General features: G+C 40.3%; 1 protein-coding gene across 1 annotated transcript in view; it reads right to left on the reverse strand.

Annotated features, from left to right (window-relative positions):
• gabrb1 (gamma-aminobutyric acid type A receptor subunit beta1) overlaps positions 1-27,688 on the reverse strand; it is a 286,470-nt gene that overhangs the window by 25,730 nt on the left and 233,052 nt on the right. The window contains exons 7-9 of the mRNA XM_043691745.1: positions 23,881-24,018; positions 19,970-20,122; positions 16,812-17,059 (exon numbers count right to left, since the gene is read on the reverse strand). Coding sequence (XP_043547680.1) covers positions 16,812-17,059; positions 19,970-20,122; positions 23,881-24,018 — 539 coding nt within the window. The remainder of the gene's footprint in view (positions 1-16,811; positions 17,060-19,969; positions 20,123-23,880; positions 24,019-27,688) is intronic.

The following is a 27,688-nucleotide window of genomic DNA, read 5'->3' on the forward strand; positions in this document are numbered from 1 at the left end:
CCGGTGTAATTACGGAAGATCAACTGCTCTACGTAGCCAACAAAGAGACAGGCATAGCTGGGGCCGATACGTGTGCCCATGGCCACCCCTTTGGTCTGGAGGAAGTGGGAGGGTTCAAAGGAGAAATTGTTAAGGGTGAGGACCAGATCGGCCAAACGAATGAGAGTGTCGGCGGAAGGGTACTGTTGGGGACGTCTGGAGAGGAAAAACGGAGGGCTTGGAGGCCCTGGTCATGGCGGATGGAGGTGGAGAGGGATTGGATATCCATGGTGAAGATGAGGCGTTGGGGGCCGGGGAAACGGAAGTCTTGGAGGAGGTGGAGGCTCGAACGTATGTGGGGAGTTCCTGGACTAGGGGGGATAGGCCCTGAATAATGTTGACAGTGCTGAGACATTTGAGAAAGGATGGGGAGATTGGAAAATGAGATTCTCGATGTCAAGAGAAAAAGTTTGATTTTTGGCATCAGATTTCAACAGCATGAAGAGGATCTCGATCGTGCACAGTGAGGGGCATTTGTTGTTGGTCTGCTCGCCGAGCTGGTGGGTTTGTTGGCAGATGCTTCATCCCCTTTCTAGGTGACATCACCAGAGCTGTGTTGCCTCCTTTGAAGTGCTGCTGTACTGTTCTGCTTTGAATTGATGTAGTTCAGTTTGAGCTGTTTCCGGTTGGTGGAGGTTCTGGTTTTCCATTGCTGCGGTTTGTACATTGGGCCCAGGTCAATGTTTGTTCATGAAGTCTGAGGCTGAGTATCTTGCTTCCAGGAATTTCGTTGCTGTTCTTTGTTTAGCCTGTCCTAGTATGATTGTGTTTCCCAGTCAAAACATCTTATTATTAACTAATCACACCCCATTTATAAACAAGTTGCTATTTTCTCAGGTAACAGAAAGAACCCAGATGGCAAGCATGTCTGATGCGAAAGCTATTGCAGGTGCATGGCGGTTGTATTAGAAGGAGAAAGTGAGGACTGCAGATGCTGGAGATCAGAGCTGAAAATGTGTTGCTGGAAAAGCGCAGCAGGTTAGAAGCCCTTGCTGCGGCTGACTTTATCACCAGAAAAGAGCTACATTCAGTCAATGTAAAAGTCATCTGTGATCATCAGTATACCAGGTGTTATGGAGTAGGCCAGACCCCTCAAAACACTTTTAAACTGGTAGTCTAGACTGTAAATAGGCTATTTGTTTTAGCTAGGTGTATAGTGGATATTCCCAGAGTAAATTAGCTAGTTCAACTGCCAAGTTTTTAACAAACAAAATTTATTTGGAAAATTATGGAATGAAACACAAAGAACCAAAAACAGAATACTGGATAACTTATCCTATCCAAACCTGATTTAATGATGCTGTTCTGAAAATATTAGCAACAGTCCCAATACACACATCCGTTAGCACAAACAGTAAAAATGGCACAGGCAGCTTACAGTTTTCACAATTAGAAGGGCAGAAGGAGAGAGAGAGCTTCCAGTTTCAACTGAGACTCTTACTCAACTAACCCCTGAACTGAATTGAACTGCACAGTGAGAGAGCTGGCCACACCCCTTTGACTTGACCAGTTTTTCCAAAGTTAAAAATCACACAACACCAGATTATAGTCCAACAGGTTTAATTGGAAGAATTAGCTTTTGGAGTGTCGCTCCTTCATCAGATTACCCCCTCTCTGAAAAAAACTCAAGGACATAGTAACCTTGTAAAACACTAGCATCATGACACCTCCTCCCTTTAAAAAAGTGAACCATCAATATCCAAAGATGGCTTCATTTTTCAAAACCCCTCAAAAATTAAAAATAGATTAGTATTTTAAAGCTACGTATACATTCATTAATTACAAACGTTAACTGTATCCCACCACAGAATGTCACTATTTCTCATTCAAGTCTTAACAATGTGTTGGCAATCACTTTTTCTCATCCTGCTACATGCACAATTTTCAAACTTAATCACTGTAATAACAAGTTCATTCCAAACAGTCTGGCATTATTGCTCTTAAATTTCTCCACATACTTCAATGGGTTATGATCAGTGTATACGATTGTCTCAGATATGTTGTTGGTAAGATAAGCACTGAAATATTGTAATGCCAATGCCAAGTTTAAAGCCTCTTTCTCAACCATCGATTATTTCTGCTGATGAACATTCAACTACCTGGGGAAATATTTGATAGGTCTTTCTATCTTCTCATTGGCTTCCTGCAAGAGCATCGCACCAACCCTCACATCGCTGGCATCGCTAGCCATCTTGAAAGGCTTTGTGTAATCAAGTGTGGCTAATACTGGGGCAGTGGTTAACACAGTCTTCAGGCTGTCAAACGCCTTCTGACAGTCCACTGTCCACTGAAATTTCTTGCCTTTCTTTAGAAATTCAGTGAGTGGAGCAGCCACACTGCGAACATTTGGCACAAACCCTCGGTAAAATCCACTCAATTCCAGGAAACGTAGTACTGCTCTTTTTGTCCAGGAAAATTCCCCAATTACTTTTGTTTTCGCATTCAGTGGGGCCATTTGTTCGTGTCCAATAACATGGCCCAGGAAGGTTACTTGGGCTTTGGCAAATTCACTTTTAGCTCGGTTTACCACCAAGTCGCTCAAACAAATCCAATAAATTTTGTAAATGTTCCTTCCATGAATGACTAAAAATCACCAGGTCATCAATATACACCACACAGTTGGGTAATACACCAATGACCTTATTAGTTAATATCTGAAATGTGGTCTGAACGTTTTTCATACCAAATGGCATGAGTTTAAACTGATACGTAGCAGAAAGTGAGGATTGCTGATGCTGGAGATCAGAATCGGTAGTGGGGTGCTGGAAAAGCACAGCGGGTCAGGCAGCATCTGAGGAATGGGAGAATTAACATTTTGGGCAATGTCGATTCTCCTGCTCCTCAGATGCTGCCTGACCTGCTGTGCTTTTCCAGCACCACTCTAAACTTGACTCTAATCTCCAATAAATGCAGTCCTCACTTTCATTTGGCGTTACGAAAGCCAAAATTACCTTTGCTCTTTTTGACAGAGGTACTTGACATTAGCCTCTGAGCAAATCAAACTTAGAAATGTAAGTTGTTTGTCCCACCTTTTCAACACAGTCTTCCAACCGTGGAACTGGATATGCATCAATTTTTTTAACTGCATTGACTTTGCAATAGTCCACACATAACCGTTGGGTACCATGACTATGGGTGAGCTCCAGTCACTGTAACTCACTTCAGCTATGCCATCTTAGAGCATGTGTCCAACTCAGTCTGAACCTGTGCCAACTTTAGAGGGTTATGCCTATAAGGATGTTGCTTAATTGGAACAGCAATTCCTATGTCTACGTCATGCACAGTTAAGTTCATACTTCCCAATTTATTTCCACATGTCTCCCCATGTGATCGTAATAACTCTTTCAGGTCATTTCAATTTTTCTCAGGAAGGTAACTCAATAATTTATCCCCATTTTTGATAACTTCCTCATTATCCAGTTTGATGTGAGGAATGTCTAACTCAGAATCCTCTGAACTTGGTTCTTCCTTCTGTGCTGTAATCATGAACACCTTCTCCTCTTGCTTACCTTCTCCTCTTGCTTTCCTTCCCTGTCAAAATACCTTCTGAGCATCATCACACATGACACTCTCTGTGATTTTCTTCCTGCCTGGAGTCCTCATTGAGTAGCTCACTTCGCTTAATTTCCTTTTGATTTGATAATGTCCACTAAACCTTGCTTTAGGGTGGCATGGTGGCTCAGTGGTTAGAACTGCTGCCTCATAGCCCCAGGGACCTGGGTTCAATTTCAACCTTGGTGACTGTCTGTGTGGAGTTTGCACATTCTTCCTGTGTCTGTGTGGGTTTCCTCCCACAATTCAAAGATGTGCAGGTCAGGTGAGTTGGCCATCCTAAATTTTCTACAGTGTTCAGGAATGTATTGGCCATCCTAAATTTTCTACAGTGTTCAGGAATGTATAGGTTAGGTACATTAGTTAGGGGTAAATGTAGGGGAATGGGTCTAGGTGGGTTACTCTTCGGTGTGGACTTGTTGGGCTGAAGGGCCTGTTTCCATACTGTAGGGAATCTAATCTAAAGATTCAACTATTACAGGAGGTAACAGCAATACGTTATCCCCGATAGCAAAATTGTGAATTTTTGATTTCTTGTCCGCTTCCTGTTTTATTGTATGCTGTGTACTTTTAAATGCTGACTAGCCTACTCCCCAGCTCTATTTAATCATCCTCTAAACTTTAACACATAATCCAAATGGGTGGTCTCTGAATTCTGACTTAGTAATTTCTCTTTGATCAATTTTAATGGTCCTCTCACTTCATGCTCAAAAACTAATTGAATTCGACTGAATTTGGACCATTCATTTGGTGTATCTCTGATTGTAACAAGGACAAACAGAATTCCCTTATCTCAATCATCTGGATAATCCTGGCTATAAGCCTTCATCATGGTTTCATGCCACATTTCTAGTGCTCCCTGTGATTTTGGATGGTAGACAGTAGATTTGAACTGCTTTATGCCCAAGCTGTCCATAACTTCCTTGAATAGTTTGGATGTGAAGTTTGACCTCAATCTGACTGCATCTCTAATGGTAGTCCGTATCTCTTAAAAAAAAGATTAATTCCTCTACAATCCTTTTAGCTGTGAAATTGCATAATGGAATGGCCTCTGGGAATCGCGTTGATCTATCCATTATTGTTAACAAATACTGATTCCCACTTTTTGTGTGAGGTGGGGGACCTATGCAATCAATTAAGACTCTTGTAAAAGGTTCCTTAAATGCTGGAATGTGCAGTTTTATTACTGCCTGTGGTTTACCAATAAGCTGACATGAATGACACATCTGGCAAAATTCAACTACATCCTTGTGCAGTCCAGGCCAGTAAAAATGTCTTTGTATTTTAGCCTGTGTTTTTCTCACTCCTAAATGCCCTCCAAGTGGTAGCTAATGCGTCATTTGCAACACCTCCTTTCTATACCCCATTGGCAAAACCATTTGTTGCATCATTTCTCATCTGCTTGAATATGTAACGGTCTCCATTTCCTCATTAAGACATCATTTTTCAGGTAATAACACAGAGTTGCATTCAGACTCCTTCTCTGTAAATGCCTTTTCAAACAACTGTTTTAAATTTTCATCTTTCTGCTGCAACTCAATGAGTTTTGCAGAGCTAAAGATATTTGCATGATTATTTATTTATTCCTGTTTTATCTCAACTAACTGATTGAACACAGTCTCTGCTAATGCTACTTTAGCTTCCTTATCTGTACTCTGTGATCTCTCTTCCTTCAACTGTTGACTCTGTGACCTTGTTACTACACAATCAGAGAAGATATCCGGATAAGAATCCTGCATTGCTTCAGTTGCCTGAGTTTCCATTGGTGTTTCAACTATAGTAAACAGCACGCCTACCAGTGAAACAGCTATATTATTCGCAAGGACAAATTGTATTCCTGGAGCTAAGAGTTTGTCCAGTACTCCTACCACAAATGCTCCACTCTTCTCTAAACACTCTGAAGAAGGGCTTATGCCTGAAACATCAATTCTCCTGTTCCCTGGATGCTGCCGGACCTGCTGCGCTTTTCCAGCAACACATTTTCAGCTCTAGACACTCTAACCTCACTTTACATAAAAGAGCACTTTTTGTCTCACCGTGAATTCCTGTTACCAGTACCTTTTCTGGCAATAGTCTTTCCGGGGGTACATATCTCCTCATCCTTCAGCATCACAGATTGAGAGGATCCTGTGTCTCTTAATATTGTAACCTCTTTACCTGCTATTCCTAGCCTATGTGAATAAACTTTACCTTTGCAGGTATATTTTTTAAGCAGTTCTGGCAATTCCTCCTTAACCAGACACTGATCATCTTGTGCACTCTGATACAGCTTTCAAGATTTCACTGTGCTTTCTGTTACCATTCCAACACAACTCCCAGACTTGTCCTGCTTTCCCACTTGTCCTGCTTTCCCACGTCTGGCTTTCCTGTGCTTTTCCTAGCCCACTAACACTATGATTTCATGTGACCTACTTTATTGCAATGAAAACACTGGAGCTTTTTACCTTCAAGGGCTTCCTTTTTACCCTGTGGTAAATTATCCTTATGATCTTCCCTGAGACCTACCTTACCCATTTCACGTGAGGATTTCTCTTTGGCCCAATTTCAATCCCCAATGGATTGAAATTGATTCATGAAGCCGAACTGTGTTTTATGGACCAGCTCATAGTCATCAGCCACTTCAGCTGCTAACCTTACTGTTTTAACTCTCTGCTCTTCCACACGTGTTCGCACTATGTCAGGGAGTGAATTTTTGAACTCCTCCAAAATAATTGTCTCTCTAAGGGCATTGTAAGTTTGCTCTATTTATAATGGTGTTATCCACCTATCAAAATTACTTTGCTTGATCCTTTCAAACTCAATATCGGTTTGACCAGGGTCCCTCCTTAGATTCCTGAAACCTTGTCTGCAGGCTTCTGGTACAAGCTCATTTATACTCAAGATAGCTTTCTTCACCTCTGCATACTCCCCAGATAACCCTCCTCTGATAGGGATGTAAATACCTCACTAGTCTAGCTACAAGTTTGGTTTGGATCAACAAAACTCACATGGTGACTGGCAACTGCATTTATTAAGCCACTTTTTCAATTGAGATGAAAAAGGCTTCCACATCCTTCTTATCAAATTTAGGTAATGCTTGAACATACTTAATCAGTTTCTCACCAGGCTTTTAACTACCAGGGGCTTGCTCATCCTCACTCTGTTCATTACTAATCTTACTTTCAGCCTTCATCTCCAGCCTTTTAAGCTGACTTCCCTATTTGTGTCAATTTCTGAAGTTCAAATACTCTCTCTTTTTCTCTCTCATCTGCGAAAGCCCTTTGTTCTTTTTCTTTCTCTTCCGATTTTAATCGTAACTCAAACTGTCTAATTTCTGTTGCCCTTACCTTATCTCTCGCCTCTAATTCAAGCTGCTTAATTTGCAATTGAATTCTTACCATCTCTACAGATCTTGATGGTGTTTCCAGCAAGCTTATATGCTGAGCTATTGCTGCAATCATCTAATCTTTCCTCACATTAGGAGGTAACGTCAACTCCGGCTTGTCTACTAATTCCTGCAGCTTGGTCTCATTTGCCTTTTGTAAAACCCCAAAGGTCACTTCTTCCACCTTCAGAACCTCCTTGGTGACTGAAAGAGCCATTGCTATCTGAGCGCTGTTTAAACCAACCAAATAAACACCCGAAATAAAAGACACTAACGCCTACCACCCGCTGTTTAAATCCCGCAAAGAGTTCCCAATCTGTTATGAACTAGGCCAGACCCCTCAAAACATTTTTAAGCAGGTAGCCCAAACCGTAAATTTGCTATTTGTTTTAGCTAGGTATATAGTGGATATTCCCAAAATAAATTAGTTGGTTCGACTGCCAAGTTTTAAACAAACAAAATTTACTTACAAAATCATGGAATGAAACACAAAGAACCAAAAACAGAATACTGGATAACTTATCCTATCCAAACTCAACTTAATGATGCTGTTCTGAAAATACTTGCAACGGTCCCAACACACAAATCCCTTAGTACAAACAGTAAACAATGACACAGGCAGCTTACAGTTTTTGCAATTAGAAGGGCAGAAGGAGAGAGGGAGAGAGAGCTTCCAGTTTCAACTGTGAGAGGAGACCTGGAAGATTCCAGGGACAGTCTGTACTTCCGTGGCTGGTGAGTGCATGACAGCATGCGAGTGGCGCCCTGGAGGTGTAATACATCCTTACTGAGGTGAGGTTTGTAAGATCACATGAGAACATGTGCTGGAACTCCTGGAGAGAAACTCTCCATGAAACTCCCAAATTGACACTTATGTCGGGAAACTTTAGCCCAAAATCTCATTGAACTATCGTTTGACCTTATCTTTTCTATCTCAAGATCAATAACAATGCATCACATTCAAATGAAAATGCCTCATTGAGCTTGCACCAATATTAAATATGTAACTAGGCCCATCCCAAAGTAGTGTTTGTTACTCTTAATACACAGCTGGCACCAAGGTCGTAGCTAAAGACCCCCTGAGATCCTTGAGAAGGTGTCTTTTTACTGGTGATGACATATTTATAGGAACTATCTTGTTAGCCTTCTTAAGAAGTGAACAAGCACTGATCTGCCTAAATGGTGGAAAGTGTCTTGATTCTTAACCTAGCTGTGTTGGAAAAAATCAGATCAGCACACGCAGATGTGCAGTGGAGAGCTTTAATTGACAATTGTCAGACTTGAAGAATTCTTTCATCTGTGTGGAACAACCTGTTATTAAGGAGCAAAAATAGATTTCAGTCTTCAACGTTTTTCATATCCAGTAGCTATGGTGATCAAGAATGTGTGCACTTAGGAACATTATATTTTAGTCTGAAAAGGATTCCAACAGCTTTCACTGAAATAATATATTCTTAACTGGTAGAAAGACATTTGTCGAGCAAGTATTGACTGTCAGCAGACAATGCCTTTCATTTGTGACTAAGGACTACTATTCTGTAATTGCAAAATATATGAAGAATAAATAATAAAAAACCGTTGAAAGCAAAAATAACATATTCAGAGTCTCTGTATGTGAGATTACCCATCTTTAACCAATCCTCCTCCCTGTGTGGGTTTCCTCTGTGTGCTCCGGTTTCTGCCCACTGTGTGCATGTGCATGTGCATGTGAGATGAATTGGCCATGCTAAATTGCCCATAGTGTTCAGGGATGTATAGGTTAGGTACATTAGTCAGGGCTAAATGTAGAGGAATGGGTCTGGTTGGGTTAACCCTCCACGGGGCAGTGTGGATTTGTTGGGCTGAAGGGCCTGTTTCCACACTGTAGGGATTCAATGAAAAAAGTTAGCATCCAAGTAGGGATTCTGTGGAAATACAGAAGTTTGTATTTTCTTTCCTTTGCTGGGACAAGTGAGGATCCTTTCCATTGTTAAAGAGCACTATCCAGAAGTAAAATCATGTTCAATTACATCTATCAGCAGGCTTGATTAGGTAGACTGAGGCATTGTGGATTCTAGCAAAATCAATCTTGGCTTTTAAACAGTTGACCTACTTGAAGGAATTTAATTTTATCTTTTATAAAGCTTAGAAAAATATTGATTTAGCTACAGAGCACGGAATAAAAATATTTGTGTCAAGATTCAATTCAACAATATCCCTGTTTGTTCCATTTATTAAAATATAAAATGCAATCACAGCAATTCACTCAGTGAAGGAAAAACTCCATTATCTATGATTAATTTGGTTTTTTTTTCAAACTACTGCCTTGGGTTGAACCATCAAGAGCAATGGTTCTGGTATATCGACATACAACATGCATTCGGTAACTGCTGTGATGTTATTTCATATGAATATTCATTAGTAGCAAAAACAACCATACACAGGATATCTACATGAAAGTAAACATCATTCATACTTCACTGGATGAAAACAGCCTTAGGAAAGGTTTACATTCTGTAAATAGTCTTTTGGTAAAATGGAAACCAGAAGTAAGTAATTCTCAATTATTTTTCTGTCTGAGGATTTGAAAGACCAAAATAAATATGTGTGATGTTTTACAGTTTTCCCACAATTTTTAATGAGCCTTAAGCTGGTAAATACTGCACTCTCTACTATCTATGTTCATTAAAAATTAAATGTGAATGAAAATACCCAGTATTTGTCCAGAAATATTACATTCTTCTTGCATTATTGTGCAAGTGATCATTTTATAGAAAGATTATACTTATCTCAATTGGATTAATTCAATGTTTGCTCAGTTGAAATTAGATTTTTTAAATTCAGAAACAAGACTAGAAATGTAAGTTAGTGTAAATGTTTGTCAGACTGGGGAATATGGTCAATAATTGAAGTGTTTTAAGTTTGCCAGCTACTGTTTACAAATAGTATGCAAAATTTTGGAAATCATTGAACATAGGTGGTTCCCAAACTGAAACCATGATCCCCATTTTGATAAATCAATGCATCAGCAAACTGTAAGGGACTAGGGACTCATAAATTATTATTTATGGAAGGACTACAGCTATCTCTCACTATCTGAACGTGGCACATACTCTTCCTATCAAGAATTACACCTCAATATTTTACTGACGGACTTCAAAGGAAGATCAATATTGGATTAGATGCAATGATTGCCAGTGAGTTTTGAATGTATTTTATGTAAAGAATTAAAAATATGTACATATTTTTAAAAAATGGATGCTAGAAATGGGTCAGCAGAGACACCAGTGCCCGGAGCGAGGATGCCAGCGACCAGAGGCCCAGTGCAGAGTATGGCAGCAGCCAATGGGTCAGACCAGGTGGAGGCCCCCCTGCGCTAGTCTACTACAGAGAGCCTTTGGAGACAAACTGTGATGTTTGTCATTGTAACTTTGCTTGTTTTTCTGCTCTATGGTTATACTGTGTATAGCTGCAATGTAACTGTTTTTTTCGTTTCTCTAATCTGTAACTAAGGACTGTACCTTTGTGACTAAGATGACGCTGTAAGTGGCAATTTATAAGCTTTTCATTGTAACTCATTTGAGTACATGTGACAATAAAGCTAATTCAATTCAATTTGAACAATATCAGAAGTAATGTCTTTCACCTCCTGTGGATAAAACATTCAGGAACATGTCTTAAATGATGTAAGGCTGCACTGAACAATGAACATTCACTTTTGAAGATTGTAGTTGATGTATCTTACTCTCTTACTTATCTTTGTTATGAAATGTTTTAAAAACTCCTTCATCATCCTCCCAATCATTCTCTGACAAAGCTTTGCTTACAAATATTGTAAGTCTTGTACATCTTAGTAATAACCACACGATCTTCCACGAGGAGGCTGACGTTAATTTTATATGAAATGTAAATTATTTTAAAAATGTAACAGCTAGAATTTTCTTTTGAGGAAAGCCATTTTTAATTGTAATTTAACTGCGGAACTATTGCATTTTGGTGGTTGTGTAGATTTTATCTGAACACCCTAAATTGGTCTTAATTTGGAAAAAGCCATGAAGCACTATGGATGCAAATAGAATCAACAAATTGTAACTAAATGGCAAGATGCTATAGCAGTGATGACTAGAAAAACAGCTTAAAACAAGACATATATACAAGCTTCACCTTGAACACTCTGACAATTGTATAGCTTTACAAACATATGGTCGCAATGTCATTTCAGTGTAATTACAGTAACTGGATATGATTAGCTCAACTCCCAGTCTGTCATCAAGCATGAAGTCATCCATGGAATTGTACACTGCCTCAACACTTACATCAGGACCAAGCTGCCTTTAAAAGGTTACATAAAGATGTACTTTCCAACTATAATCTACATTAACCGTTTGAACACTGAAATACAATTACATTAGATTACTTACAGTGTGGAAACAGGCCCTTCGGCCCAACAAGTCCACATTCACCTGACCTGCACATCTTTGGACTGTGGGAGGAAACTGGAGCACCCGGAGGAAACCCACGCAGACACGGGGAGGACGTGCAAACTCCACACAGTCAGTCGCCTGAGGCGGGAATTGAACCCGGGTCTCTGGCGCTGTGAGGCAGCAGTGCTAACCACTGTGCCACCGTGCCGCCCATGGTCATTAAATGGTCATTGGATAGGCATATGGACGAAGATGGTATAGTGTAGGTTAGATGGGCTTCTGGCTGGTTTCATAGGTCGGTGCATCATCGAAGGATGATGGGCCTTTACTGTGCTGTGATATTCTATGTTCTATACATAAATGGATTAACCAAATCTTGGTTAATGGCAGTAAGGCACATTTCATTAAGATAAAACACAACCAAGTAAATGTATAAAAGGCACTGTAAAAAGCAAAATTAATAGATGTAATTACTTCTTTAGCTTGGTGCTCTGAAAATGTATTGTACAATAAAAACAAGGCTGAAGCTTACATAGAAATGTCTTTCAATGACAAATTAATCTTAACTGCATTTTTGTTCTCTTGCTTTAGAATATCACTGACTCCATTTACAAGACAGCCAGTGGAAAACATGCTGGTAATTTTAACTCGCCTCACCTGACCGGAAATCATGGGGATCAGATGGATCACTGGTGTTCTGTTCCACCTAATGTTTTCATTGACTTCAACAGAGAAGAAAATCAGCTGGTGTGATAAAGCAGCATTTTACCTGATCCAGTCAATCTGCAGATGGGTGGATTAAGTTTAAATGTCTTCATTATACCTGTGATATGTTAAACCTTTTTAAATTTTTTGTTATTGGGGTGTGAGTGTTGCTGGCAATGCCAGCATTTATTGCCTACTGCTAATTGCCTTTGAGAAGGTGGTGGTGTCATCTTGAACCACTGCAGTCCATGTGGTGTAGGTACCTTGCTGCTGAGAGGAGAGAGAATTCCTGGGTTTGGATTCAGCAACCATGAAGAAACAGTGATATATTTTGAACTCAAGATGGTGCATGCCTTGGAGGGGAATGTAAATGTGGTGGTATTCCCATGTATTAGCTGCACACTGTTCTCCCTCATTGCAAAGTTCATGAGTTTGGAAAGTTCTGTCGAAGAAGCCTTGGTGATTTGCATCAGTTGTACCTTTTAAAGGTATATACCGCTGCTGCTGGTGGATGGTGTCAATGTTTAATTCGGTGCATGGAGTGGCAATCAAGTTTGTTCTTCTGTTTTGCATAATATCAAGCATTTTGAGTATTTTGGAAAGCATTCATCCAGGCACTCCAGCAAATTCTTTACATTGTCCTTGTACATGATAGACGTACTTCGGAGAGACAGAAGGTGAATATCAAATAGAGGGATTTTCTGCCTCTGACTTGCTCCTACAGCCACAGTATTTATGTAATTAGTTCAGATCAGTTTCTGACAATAGTGCTTCCCAAGATATTGATGGTGGCAGTTCAGCAATGGTAATGCCATTGAAAGAGAGAAATGGTGAAATTATTTTGTTGGAGGTGATCATTTACTGGCACTGATATTATGTAAATGTCACTTGCTATTTATCAGGCCAAACATTAACATTGTCCAGGACCTGTTGCATAGAGGCATGAATTGCTTCAGTATCTAAAGAACTCTAAATGGCACTGAACATGATAAAAACATTATCGTCTAGATGGTGACATCTATAAATTAGACTTTACGTTGTATCAGTGAGTTCAACTTGCTCTCCATATCAAGTGGAATGAATTAAATTGCCTGAGGACTGACATCTGTGATGCAGGGGACCTCGGGAGGAGGTTGAGATGGATCATCCACTTGGTACTTCTGAATGAAGATTCTTGCTAATGTTTCAACCTTATCTTTTGCACCGATATGCTGGTTTCTGCCATCATTTAAGATGTCGATTATGTTTGAAACCTTATCTTCCATTTGGTCTTTTAATTGCCCACTTCCATTGACAAATCTTCCTATGTGCCAAGTATGTCTCCAACCAACAAAGAGTTTTTCCACTTATTCCCATTAATTCTAGTTTTGCTAGGGATTCTTGATGTCAACTCAGTCAAAGTCAGCCTTGATGTCAAGTGTTGTAACTCTCTCATCATCTCTTTTGTCCATGTTTGAACCAAGGCTATAATGAGGTCAGGAGCTGAGTGGCTCTAGCAGAACCCAAACTGAAAGCATTGTTGATGACATCTTCCATTACTTTACTGATGATAAAAGGTAGTCTGATGGATTGGTAATTGGTGTAGCAGCTTCCTTGCTGCTAAAACACAGATAGATTGTCAACTTGGCCAAACAGCAAGGGATGCTGGGTACATTGGCCAAGTGAAAAACTGAAATCACAAAAGCCCACATACTAGAGTGCAAACACAGCAGCCAGTTGCTAATGACATTAGCATAATGTAATAGGCATCAGTTAGTCTGCACTGCCACCCCCAACAATTTATCCATTAAACTAAGGACAGCCCAGATAAAAAGACACCAGGTCCTGCGACACAAACAAACTGACCGTAGCATGCCATCTAAATGATTGAGTAAGCAAAAGTGAGGACTGCAGATGTTGGAGATTAGAGTTGAGAATGTGGTGCTGGAAAAGCACATTAGGTTAGGCAGCATCCGAGAAGCAGGAGAGTCGACGTTTCAAGCAAAAGCCCTGAGCTCATTCATCTCTTGATCTAAATGATTGACTCTTGTTTCAAACTATTAAGTATATCTCCCTGATTCGTCAGAACTACAGAAATGTCCAAAAAAACACATCTAAAAGGTATAAAAATAGGGTTCACCTGCTTAGCTCTCTCTTGGAACCTTTCTTGGAATTGTCTGAGGTCTTCTGAGGAGATCAGCATAGCAAGAGCAGAGACCAGCTGACCATCCAGAGGGAGAGAGAGGTAGAAAGCAGCTTCACAGACCCAGAGCCAGAGTCACAGAGAGCGCGACTGTGTAAATTTACAATGACTCAGGAAGTACTGTAGCCTTAAGGGGCCAAGTAGGATTTGGGGTAGTATGCTTATTGTTAAAGATATTCTAAATTTGTTCCTAATAAAGTGAGAATGTTTTGCTTTTGGTACCGGCTTGAGCTTGTATTGATTTGACTGCTTCGGTATTGTGGGACACCCGGGCATAATCATTCATAACATTCTGGTTGAAGTTGTTTGCAACTTATTTAAAGAGGAACCAGACAACATTGGCCTGTTTGGATTTATCCTGGTCTTCTGTATACAGGACATGCCTGGGCAATTTTTCATATTACTGGAGAGATGGCAGTATTGTACCTATGCTAGCACAGCCTGGTTAGGGATACTGCTAGTTCTGGTGCACAAGTCTTCATCAATTTTGCTGCAATGTTGTCAGGGTCTATAAGCTTTGCACTATGCAATGTCTTTAGTCATTTCTTGATATCATATTGAGTGAATCAAATTAGTTTATATTGACATGTGTGATCTTGGGGACTACAGGTGAGGTTAAGATGAATCATCCACTCTGCACTTCTGCCCATAGATTGCTGCAAATGCTTCAGCCTTTTCTTTGGTGCTGATGCACTGGGTTCTTCCAATATTGAAGATTGAGTGGCTCGGTGGCATAGTGGTTAGCACTGCTGCCTCACAGCACAGAGACCTGGATTCAATTCCCACCTCGAGCAACTCTCTGTGTGGAGTTTGCACGTTCTCCCCATGTCTGTGCGGGTTTCCTCCAGGTGCTCCGATTTCCTCCCACAGTCCAAAGATTTGCAGGTTAGGTGACTTGGCCATGCTAAATTGCCCATAGTGTCAGGTGGAGGAGTAAATGGAGGGGAATTGGTCTGGGTGGGTTGCTCTTCGGAGGGTCGGTGTGGACTTGTTGGGCCAAAGGGCCTGTTTCCACACTGTAAGTAATCTAATCTAATATTATGGAGCCTCCTCCTCCAAAAGAGTTGTTTCATCATTCATCATCCTTCACAACTGATGTGGCAGGACAGCAGACGTTAGATATGATCCACTGTTTGTTGAATCCCTTAGCTCTTTTCATTACTTGCCGCTTATGCTATTTGGCATGCAGATAGTCCTGTGAAGTAATTTCACCAAGTTGACATCTAATTTTTAGATACGCACGTGCTACTTCTGGCATGCCTTCTTGCACTCCATTGAATCTTCTGTTTTAGATCCTTTCCTTTCTGTTATTAGATTTGTTTGACATTGTTTCAGTATCTCCTTGACTGGTTTTCAGACACTCATTACTTGTCATATGCTTTTCATCAATCCCCTCCAGCCTCTCTTTTTCTGAAACTGTAAATTTCAGTTCAATACTAGCTAGTGCTCCAGTCAAATTACTAATATTGACTGTCAAAATTAACAGCAATATTTTGTTTTGGATTATGTAACCTTCTTCAAGAGGTCTCTCTAGTCTTAAAATATTTAGGTATATTCAAGGCAAGCAATACAAATAGATGGGTATGGTAGCTTAATGTAGAGTCATAGAACCATACAGCATGGAAACAGACCCTTCGTTCCAACCAGTACATGCCAACCATAATTCCAAAATAAATTAGTCCCACCTCTTTACATGTGACCCATATCCCTCCAAACATTTCTTATTTATGATCTTATCCAAATGTCTTAAACATTGTGTCTGTAATATATTGAGGCACTGCAGTATTCAGGCTTTTATGAAAATGAAAAAGAGAACTGATTTACATTTCAACAAAGATGGTAATCAATTAGATGCTACTGTGGTTTGAATCTGGGCATCTGACTATCAGAAAATCTTATACATTCTGATCACAATCAAGATGTAGTGTACATTATGCAGTTAATGTTTCAAGCCAATGTGTTGAAGACTTGAAAAATGGGTTGTACAACCCCTATTATTGTGCTAGCATTAGCAGTGTCACAGCATTAGAACACAAAAGAAAGAAATAATTGAAATTCAGTAAGTAAACAGTTTCAGCTGCTAAATGGTAAGCTGTAGCTGCTGAGCATATGCATTTCCAAATCTCGATATCAGAGCTGCCTTGGACAATGGAGTTGGATATTTAGACTGAGATAATAAAACTGCTTGTTGAAAATCTTTGATGTATTGATGACTTGATATATTGAATTCTGGTAAGTAAAATGTAAGTTCCAGAAGGATAATCAATTCTGACCAGCTTGCAACAAAGAGAATGAGTTGATGATAGATTCATGTGTAACCCTAATGGATGAAAGAATATATAAAAATTTACAAGAGAAGTACTTGCTATGGGATATGTTCAATTTCACCATTTCCTCTTGTTAGTTTTGACCCTAACCAGACCTCACCCCAATTAAGAGCTGAAGAAACATGCTTAATAATGATTCTTCAAACTCTAAATTACAGCAGAGATAGGAAACAAATGTAAAATAAGGAGCTAATTTATTTTACCTCTCAGCCTTGCTTGGCAAGTCTAAATTTGTTTACCTGAGTTTTGTTGGTTCCAAGTCTGCTTTTCGTGTGGGGCTGTGTTGGTTTCTGAGTTGCTTTCTTCTGAAGCTGTGGTCCTCTTCCAAAGAATATGTAGTTGACAAAGGCATATTCCAATAAAGCCAGGAATACAAAGACAAAACAACCCATTAAGTAAATGTCAATAGCCTTAACATAGGGGATCTTGGGAAGGGTTTCCCTGAGGTGAGTGCTGATAGTTGTCATGGTAAGTACAGTTGTGATTCCTGTAAAATGTTGGAAAAAAAATCAATAAGCAACTTGGAAGAAAATATCTACTTACATCTATTCCATATTTAAAAAGTACGACATCTGCACACAAAAGCAACTGATACGGTAATTTTAAAATAAAACAAAAATCTCAAATTGCTTTGCGGAAATATAATCTTTGTATCAGATGGAGATAGTAGAAGTGGTAGCCAAAAGCATAATAAAGAAAGTGGGTTTTAAAGAGGGTCTTAGAAAACAATAGGGGATGAATAGACAGAGATCTCAGATGGTCAAAGACATAACTGCCAGTGATGGCGTGAGGGGATAAAGATTGCATCAACTCATTGTCAGAGGAACAGAGGGGGGAGATAACAGGATTGAAAGAGATTACAAGAAGGCTGAGGACATTTCAGTTTGAGAGATTTTAACCAAAGTTTGGAATTTGAAACTGCAGGGTGTGAAATGCCAGGAATGACGGACAGGCTGGATTTGGTTTTGGACTGAATAGAAGGGAGCAGAGTTTGGATAAACTCAAATCTGCAAATGGTGCTGAATATGTTTTTCTTCAGATGAGGGTATTACTGTCAAGGCCAGCACTCATTGGCCAGACCCATTTGCTCTTAAGAAGGTGGCAGTGAGTCAACTGCTTTGTAGTTCATCTGGTACACACACACACACATACACAGATACACACACAGACACAGGCACACACTCTCGCACACACACCCCGACACACACACACCGACACACACACACCGACACACACACACACACACACACCTCTGCTGAGAGTGAAGGTCCAAGATTTTGATTCTATGACAACGAAGGAATGGTGTGATAGTTCCAAGCCAGACTGGGGGGAACCTTGTCAATGGTGAGGTTCACATGGATCTGCTAATCCTGTCCTATCTGTGGTAAAAGCCATTGTTCGGAAGGTGCTGTCAGAACAACCTTGGAAAGTTGCTGAGGTACAGGGGAGGCAATGGCCAAGTGGTATTAATCCAGAGACCCAGGCAATGTGATGGGAATTCCATTGACTGTGGAATTTGAATTCAATACAAATGTGGAATTAGGAGTCTGATGATGACCATGAATCCATTGTCAATTGTCAGGGATATCCATCTGGTTCACAAATGTCTTTTATGTAAGGAAACTGCCGTCCTTACCTGGTCCTGTTGACATTTGACTCCAGACTCTATAGCAACATGGTTGACTCTTAACAATCCTCTGGGCAACTAGGGATGGGCAATAAATGCTGGCCTAATTAGCAATACACTCATTGGAAATGAGTAAATTAAAAAAATCTTGTAAATGGTATACATTGGTTATACTCTGAACTAGTTATGGATGAAATGGTTGTTTATGTTAATGAATGGTGTAGCAATCTAGTAGGTTTCTTAGTCCTGGATAGTGTGGAGCGTCTTGAGTGTTATTGGAGCTGTACTCATCAAGACAAGTAGAGTATTCTATCACACTCCTGACTTGCAATTGCAGATAATGGATAGGGTTTGGGGAGCCTGGAGGTATGTTACTTATTATAGTATTCTCAGCTTCTGACCTTCACTTGCAATTAAGATAATTTACATAACAGGTCCAGTTAAGTTTCTGGTCAAATAGTAAAGTATTTCATAATAGTATTGCCATTTAATGGCAAGAGAATTTAATCAGATTCTCTCTTTAAGGACAATGCCCAGCACTGTGTGGTCTGGCTGTTACTTGGACAATATTTGGATGCCATTGGATTAGTCAAAACTAAAGGTGATAAATGCATGACTAATTGAAGTACGACTTGATATGGGTAGTATTACAGTTTCTGTAATGAAGGAGATATGGGGTTGAAAGTGGGAATCTCATAAGCCACCAAGTTTGCAAAGAGTCTGGTTCAAACTGAGACAAAATGTCAGAGTTGGGGGAGGAGCTAGGATTAATTGCAACAATTTAAAGCACGCAGTGTGGGACGCTACATTTAGTTATGGGGAAATATGGCACGGCTAAGGTTGGATAGTGGACAATATATCTAACAACACAGAGGCAATGCCAAGTTCAGAGAGATGTGGCAGATTCGAGCTGAGTGCCATCAGCATCCATGTGGAAACCGACCCATTTTTGGATCATGTCTGACTTGGTGGTAAGAGCCTCACATCACTGCAGCAGATTGTAGGAGGAGGGAGCGGAAAGTGTAGCTCTTCTGGGATCCTCTGGTAGGCAGCAAGGTATGGCCAGGACTCAGGAGCCAACTTTCTATTTTGTGTATGCAAAACATCAGTTGGTACACTGTCAATTTTGCCTTGCCCTTCAAACAAGCCCTGATACTTCAATCAACTTGACATCTCTGCTTCCAAAAGCCACCAAACTTTTGCTATTTTATTGGTATTAAGAATATTAAATAAACGTATGACTGAATACAAGGACAAAATATAGGACTTTAAATTAAGGTTGATCACAATCTATCAAACAAAATCCTATTCTCTGGAGGCGAAGATTGTTCCTGCAATGAAGACTCACCCTTTCCCACACTACTGAGACCAACATATGACCAGCTTGTGATTGATACACCTCATCTCACTAGCCTTTCAGCTGAGTCACAAATGAGCCAATAAAATGGAAATTCCTAGTGTAGGCAGTCATTTAAATCACAGCACTGTGATGTATATTTATACACTGGTTACATAACCTCCAGACTAATAAACCAGAGGGGTCCTCTCCAACAGCTGTTTAAACCACTCACTCTCTTTTGCAGTCCATTTAAAAGTATCCGAAGATTGTAAAACCAGCTTCTGGTATTTTATGTGGCTCTTTAATTTGCCTCAATATTGCACCCTTGGGCTGGCCATCACTTTATGATCCCTATCACTGCATCCCACGTATATACTTTCATATGTTATATCTCATGCACAGAACAGGATTGCTGAAGGTTATTTAAATACCTAATGCAACTCTTGCAGCAGAAGCATCATAATTGATCCAGAAGGACACCCAGGACAAAATTGTGATTAAAATTGAGGGCATGTATGTTTGCAAGATGAAATAGCCAATATTTCTTTTCAGTCGAAAACTCAGTGATAGTCTTGGATAAGAACCTAAAAATGAAACAAATAAATGATTCAAGACAAATGCTTTACTTTGCCCATTATCACAACACACCATTTGCTTTTGTACCGACGAAAGCTTTTGTTGACTCTACCCCATCACAGAGTTTTCATTAGTGCTTCGTGCCCACCCCCCGCCCCCCACCACCTTTTATTTGCTCATAACATGTTATGTTGCTCAGTACTGATGAAAGCTCATTGGCCTGAAACATTGGGTGGAATTTCCTAAGCCTATTTGGAGTTTTTAGAAGGATGGGCAGAGGGGAACTTAATTGGGCAGTTTCCCAACAGTGGGTTAGACTTTTGGTAAATTCTCAGAACCTCTCACGTCAATTGGGTTTCATGATCATCATTATTGAGAATCTGTTTTACATTCATAAGCATTGAATGAATACTAATGACCATTTTGTGAAGAGCTGTAGCTCTGGAGCTGGTTGAATTCATTGTTGGTCTGCTTGTATTCACAGGCTCAAACTTGTTTGGCAAAAACAGGAAACACAGGTGATCAGAAACCTGTCCAATAGAAAAAGTATGCATCTGGAGGTATTTGCTCTTTGTGACTGATCTCTATATATTTTTTTCCTGACATCTTTTGGAATCACCTTTTACTTCTAAACTGTGTGTTAGGTTACTTATTGCGTTCAGTAAATAATAAATGCACACTTTGCTAATTTAAGGAAGTCTGATTTAATTGGTTCCTTTTAAAGCACAAGTTCATGTAGACTGGGAGAAAGGTATTCACAAAGGAAGGCATCCTTTTTAAATTAACCATATTGCAACCAACTGAGGTGGTGGGTGAATAAACAAAGGAATCTAAATCATCCCTGCTTCCCTGGGAGCTTAATGGTTTGGTGTATTCGTCTGAAATCATAATAAATTGGGGAACTTCATCCAGAATTTGGTCATCATAGTTGTCGTTGCAAATTGTTCTCCTAATTTAACCTACTGATAACATCTCAAATAATAATCATGCACTCATTCAAGAAATGTCAGGTACAAATGCAGATCAACTAGACCATTTACATTTTGGTGAAGCTAAATAATACCCTTACACAATAAAGCTATAATCAATTCACAGCCAAATAACACTCATCTAACTCCTTTGTGTCTCTTTTCTTCCTAAACGTGTCCACGTAGAGTCATAGAGTGTACAGCATGGAAATAGACCCTTCAGAACCTTGAGATTCCTCGCCCATGCCGTCCAGATGTCCTAACCTAATCTAGTCCCATTTGTCAGCACTTAGCTCATATCCTTCTAAACCCTTCCTATTAGATTAGATTCCCAACAGTGTGGAACCAGGCCTTTCGGCCCAACCAGTCCACACCAACCCTCCGAAGAGTAACCCACTCAGACCCATTTCCCCTCTAATGCATCTAACACTATGGACAATTTAGTATGGCCAATTCACCTGACCTATACATCTTTGGACTGTGGGAGGAAACTGGAGCACCCGGAAGAAACCCACGCAGACACGGGAAGAATGTGCAAACTCCATACAGACAGTCGCCCAAGGCTAGAATTGAACCTGGGACCCTGGTGCTGTGAGGCAGCAGTGCTAACCACTGAGCCACCGTGCCCATCCAGATGCCTTTTAAATGCCGAGCTATGCCCTTCATGATTTTATAAACCTCTATAAGGTCTTGTTGAAGTAAACCGAATATAATTTTAAAAACATAAATCAGAATTATAAAGCAAATATTTCTGTAGAAATGGTATCTTAGTTTCTGCCTGTATTCCTGCTGAAGGGCTTTTGCCCGAAACGTCAATTTTACTGCTCCTCGGACGCTGCCTGAACTGCTGTGCTTTTCCAGCACCACTAATCCAGAATCTTAGTTTAAATATCAAGCTTGGGAAACAAAGTCCTGTGTTCAATCAATAAAACGTATTTAGGCTACCATACTGGAAGAGGCATTTCCTATCTCACCTGAAACAGGCATTTAATTTACATATGTACAGTCTTGCATTGCTTTAGTGGCCCTGAAGTAAATCAGTTGCTCAGTTTCTTCATACTGATCTGAGAAGCAGCCAGTAACAATAAGAATGGAAGTATTTAAAAAAAAAATGTTCCTGTGAAGAAAGTTCAAAGGATGTGCAGCTGCTGACCTGATATTGGCATTTCCTCCCTTTGACCTTCCATCTGCTTCTGTATTTAATGGTTGCCTCCCCACCCCTTTCAATGTGGCAGATGGTTATGTTGATAGGAACAGGTCTGGCATAATATTATCTACATCATTATCACCCTCTTGACCTCTTTGAAGATTGCTTATGCCAGGGCAATGCAACTTTCCCTCCTTTTGTCAGGATTGTTGATATATTCATATATATTCTGGATTATTCCTTTTGCAAAAAGCAAAAGCATTTCACAGTTAGCAAGCTTAAAAGAGGAAGACTGACCATTATCCGAAAGAACGATAATATTTTCTTTCTCTTTCACTTTCTTTATTCTGTTTCTTTGGAGCGGGAAAGAGGTCAGTCCTTTCTCAGACAATCAAATTCTTTTTCAGAGACACGTATTTCAGTCAATATTCAAAAGGAACAAGAGGATGACACATTGTGCAATTATGTTCAAATCGAATGAACAACCTTGAATTATGTTCCAATACATTAACAAAATGTTCCTGAAGCTGTTTTGGAGCAGGTATTTTTTCCTATTGTATATGGAGACAAAACAGTGTCAAGGCATAGAGAACATTGGAAGATTAGGTGATGAGGATCGGACATCTGTAACTGAGTCTGCCTGACTTTATTTAATGTGCTGCACGCAGATGGCCTTTTAAACTCAAGTGCCAATCTATATCTTATTATCCTCCCGTCTTATTTTTTTCCCTGAGGTTTTAGTTATGTATCTCAGTTTGTTCATCTAAATGCAATGAAAACATCGACATTTATTAATTACATTCACCTTAAAAGTTTACATTTAGAGGGCTCTTGTGATGCCGAGGTAGACTCCTACCTCTGGAGCTGAGGATGCCCAGGTTCAAATCCCACCTGCCCCAGATATGTGCCATATCATGTCTGAACACGTTGCTTAAAATAACTTTTCAGGGTAGGCAATGGCCTAGTCATATTAATAGATCAGTTAATCCAGGGTTTAATCCAGAGACCAGATAATGTTCTGTGGACTCAGGTTCAAATCCCACCACTCTGGATGTTGGTATTTGAATTCAATAATAATCTCGAAATAAGATTTGATTGATGACCATGAAACTATTGTTGATTGTCAGGAAAAACCCATCTGGTTCATTAATGTTCTTTAGGGAAGGAAATCTGCCATCCTTACATGTGCACTAGACTCACAGCAATATGTTTAACAATTAACTGCTCTCTGGGCAATTAGTGATGGGCACTAAATGCTGGTCCAGCCAGTGATGCCCACATCCATGAATGAATAAAAGAAAAACTAACAGTGAGATGGCGACTATTTCTGCTGCAGGGGACTCTGATGTTTAGAAGGAATGGATATCTCCCACACTCCTGGGTTCACACAATTATTTTGAAATAATATTTGTTTTTAGTTGGCAGCCAGTATTGAACCATGGATGAAGAAAGCCTGAAACCTTCTCATCAAGCACTGATTGCTCAAAAGATCCCAAAGGTGAACTGCTTTGCTCTACACTCATGCTAAGCCTGAAAAATGGGTGCAAATCAGAGCATTTCCTATCCCTCTGTGTCTTTAACAACCACGAACCCCTGGAGTTCAGTAACATAAATGATTGATGGAGCCTCTATTTCCAATTGAATGGCTTACCTGTAGCAAAAACTGCTCGCTTTGAAACCAGCTTGTGTTCGACAATGGAAAACTGCGGCAGTTCAATCTTCTCTACTCCTGTGACTGCATAGTTACCACCTGTCCACTGAAATTCAATGTCATCCGTTGTGTACCCATCTATAAAGTAAAGCCAAAAAATCAGTATGGAATTAAACTCTTTCTGCAGAGTCCAAGTGCTTTGTCAGTGCTTTGATAAATGAAAACCTCACTTTTCAAACATAACAATGAAATAAAAGCTACCATCAGTACTCCAGTCTTGCTTCACATTTCTAAAGGTTAACCATTCCTAATTGCTTTTTGCTATTTGTAGTATCCCTATGCACCTGCCAGCAGTCAGTCTGTGTAAACTTTGGTAAGGGAAAACACAAGTGTTCTTTTCAGCACCTTGTCTCTGCAGACCTGGGTTAACCAGCAGAAGGCACTCATCACTTGCAGCTGAGTGAAGCAAAATGAAATTATTTCCAACATAACCTAAAATAATTTATAGTTCCTTCTGGGAATATACAAGGTCAAATGCCATATTGTAAGTATTTATGGAAGGATCTTATTGAACTGTGGCCTAATGAACCTTTGGATTTAATAAAAGGTTTACAAGCCTTAATAACTCATTCTCCTGCAAGAAACACTTTGCCGTAATGTTTACTGCAGTGGCAATGCTGTCCCAGATCTTTATTGATGAAAATCTGGCACATCTCTAACTTTCTCTAAGTCTGATGAGAGTTTATCAAGCTAAAATATTATTGGTGTTTTGTTCTCCACTGATTCACCCAGACTTACTGAATATTTCCACCATTCCCTTTTTATAATTTTAGATTTCTGGCATTTGCAGTAGTTTGCTTTTTAGATAATTGCTGTACTATTTTTGGGATCAGACTGAGTATTGAGGCCAATGTTTGTTGCTCCCCTCTAATTGGCTTGGAGAAAGGTTTGTGGTGAACCACCTTCTTGAATCCCTGCACCCTTTTTGGTGTGAATATACCTGTCAGGAAGACCTGGTGACAGTGGTTGAATGACAATATAAGTTCCAAATCAGGATGGTTCAGGTCTTGCAGGGAAATGTACAGATCATGGTGTTTCTATGGATCTGTTGCCATTGTCCTTCTAGGTGATAGAATTTGTGGGAAGTATTGTTGAAGGGAACCTGACAAATTGCTGCTGTGTATCTTGCATATGGCCCTCACTGCTTTTGCTTTGCACCAGTGGTGCAGGGTGAGAACATTGAAATGAGTAGATGGAGTGCTTTGGATGGTATTGCATTTTCTGAGTGTTTCTGGAGCTGCACTCATCCAGGCAACTGAAGAGCATGTCATCACACTGCAAACTTATGCCTTGTGGATGGTTGAAAGACTTTGGAGAGTGAGGAGGTGAGTCACTAACCACAGAATTCCCAGCCTCTGAGCAACTCTTATAAGTACAGTATATGTATTATATAATATGTCAGGTCCAGTTCAGTTTCAGGTCAATGGTAACCCCCAAGTTTTAGTAGAGAAATTAAAGTATGGTAATGCCATTGAATGTTAAGGGGAGATGATCAATGCCTGGCACTTATGCAGTAAAAAAAAAATCACTTTACACTTCTTAGCCCAAACATGCATGTAGTCAGTGTGTATTGATTGATGTGTGATCTAAATATTCTTACCATATGATGGAGTGAAGATAATTAAAAAAGCAACTGAAGATGGTTGAGCCTAGATACTTTATTGAGGAACTCCTGCAATATGTCCAAGGACGGAGGTGATTGGTTGTGGTTGTGGAAGCCATTCTCCTTTGAGGTAGGTATGGCTCTAACCAGCAGAAAGATTTTCCCCTCATTGCAGTTTTATCAAATTTTCTAGGGGTCTGTGATGCCACACTCAGTCAAAAGCTACCTTGATGTTTAAGGTGGTCAGTCTTACCACATCTCTGGAATTCAGCTCTCTTGTCCATATTTGCAACAAACTTGGATTGAGACAAAAAAAACTGCAGATGTTGGAATCCAAAGTAGACAGGCAGGTGGCTGGGAGAACACAGCAAGCCAGGCAGCATCAAGAGGTGGAGAAGTCAATGTTTTGGGTGTAACCCTTCTTCAGGACTGGGGGTGGGTGTGGGGGGATCTTCAGATAAAGGGGTAGCAGGGACAGGTGGAGACAGGTAGAGGGTATGACCCTGGTTGGTCAATGGGAGGAATGAATCGGTTGGTGGCAGGGAACAGTAGAAGGGAAGGGGTGTGCTCGGATGAGAGTTGGGGATGGAAAGGGTGGTTATTTGCGATTGGAGAACTCAATGTTAACCTCCCTTCCCATTCCCTGACTCTCATCCCACCTCCTCACTGTCCCTTCCACTGCTCTCTGCCACCAACCGGATTCATTCCTCCCATTGACCAACTAGGTCGTACCCTCTACCTGTGTGCACCTATCCCCACTTCAACACCCGGACCCTGCCATCCCCTTTATCTGCATTTACCCCTACACCCACTCCCAGTCCTGAAGAAGGGTCACATCTGAAACGTCAACTTCTCCACCTCCGAATTCTACCTGGCCTGCTGTATTCTGCCAGCCTCCTGCCTGTCTACTACATATTTGAAACAAAGCTGTAATGTTGTCTGGATCTGTGGGGTTATGGCAGAACCAAAACTATGCATTGGTCTGCATGTTCTTGCTGAGTTAGTCCACCCCAGAGCACAGGACTTCCCTATTACCACCAGCATGTTGGTATGGCTTGTAGCATTTCTGTATGTGAAATTTCATATCATGCATAGTGAGTGGAAATGGCTGATGGCTGGCATCTGTGATGCTGGGAAGTGTGGGAGGAGGGTGTCATGGATTTTGGATGATGATGTCTGCAAATTGCTCAGCCTTTACTTTACACAGACATGGTAAGATCTCTCTCATTGAGCACTATCAATCACAACTTCAGAAATTTCATCTGATCTGCCAGTTGATGAATAGCTTAGCTCTGTCTAGAGCATGATTCCTTTGCTGTCAGCATGCAGGAAATCCTATGTTGTTGCTTGATCAGGTTGGCAGGTTGCTTTTGTGGTTTGGAAAATGGTACTCCTGACACACTCTCCCATTCTTCTGATTGCATGAAGCGTGGTCTCCCAGTTCAATGTAAATATTAGAGTGATGGATATTCCAGTCCCTGAGATTACAGATTGTTATTGAATATAAATTTGCTGCTGTTAATTGTCCACAATGCTTCATGGGGGCCCAGTTTTGACCTTACAAATCTGTTTTCTATCTAATCCATTTAGCAAGGTGGTAATGCTATACATTAGAATATAGGAGCATAAGAATTCAGAGCGGGCAATTCAGCCCATTGAGCCCGTTCTGCCATTTAACATGATCATGGCTGATTTTATCCTGGTCTCAACTCCACTTTCCTGCCGGCTCCCCATAGCCCTTTCTCCCACTTTTCATCTGAAACATATCTATTTTTTTTCTTGAATCTGTTGATTGATTCTGCTTCCACTGCACTCTGTGACAGTGCGTTCCACAGATTCACAACTCTCTGAAAGACAGAGTTTGTTTTCATCTCAGTTCTGAACCTACTTCTTCTCATACTATATCTTTGACCTCTTGTTGAAGACTCCCCCACAAGGGGAATATCTGTTCAGCGTCCACCTTATCAATCTCCTTTAGCATTTTATATCCCTCAATCAGGTCCCCCCCCACCCATTCTTCTTAACTCCAGTGAGAATAGGCCTAAGCTATTCCACTGCTTCTTGTACAACAGCCCTTTCATCCCTGGAATCAATCTGGTGAACCTCCTCTGAACTGTCTCCAGTGCCATCATATCATTTCTCATA

Source organism: Chiloscyllium plagiosum, chromosome 1 (assembly GCF_004010195.1).
Source record: "Chiloscyllium plagiosum isolate BGI_BamShark_2017 chromosome 1, ASM401019v2, whole genome shotgun sequence".
NCBI classification, from domain to species: domain Eukaryota; kingdom Metazoa; phylum Chordata; class Chondrichthyes; order Orectolobiformes; family Hemiscylliidae; genus Chiloscyllium; species Chiloscyllium plagiosum.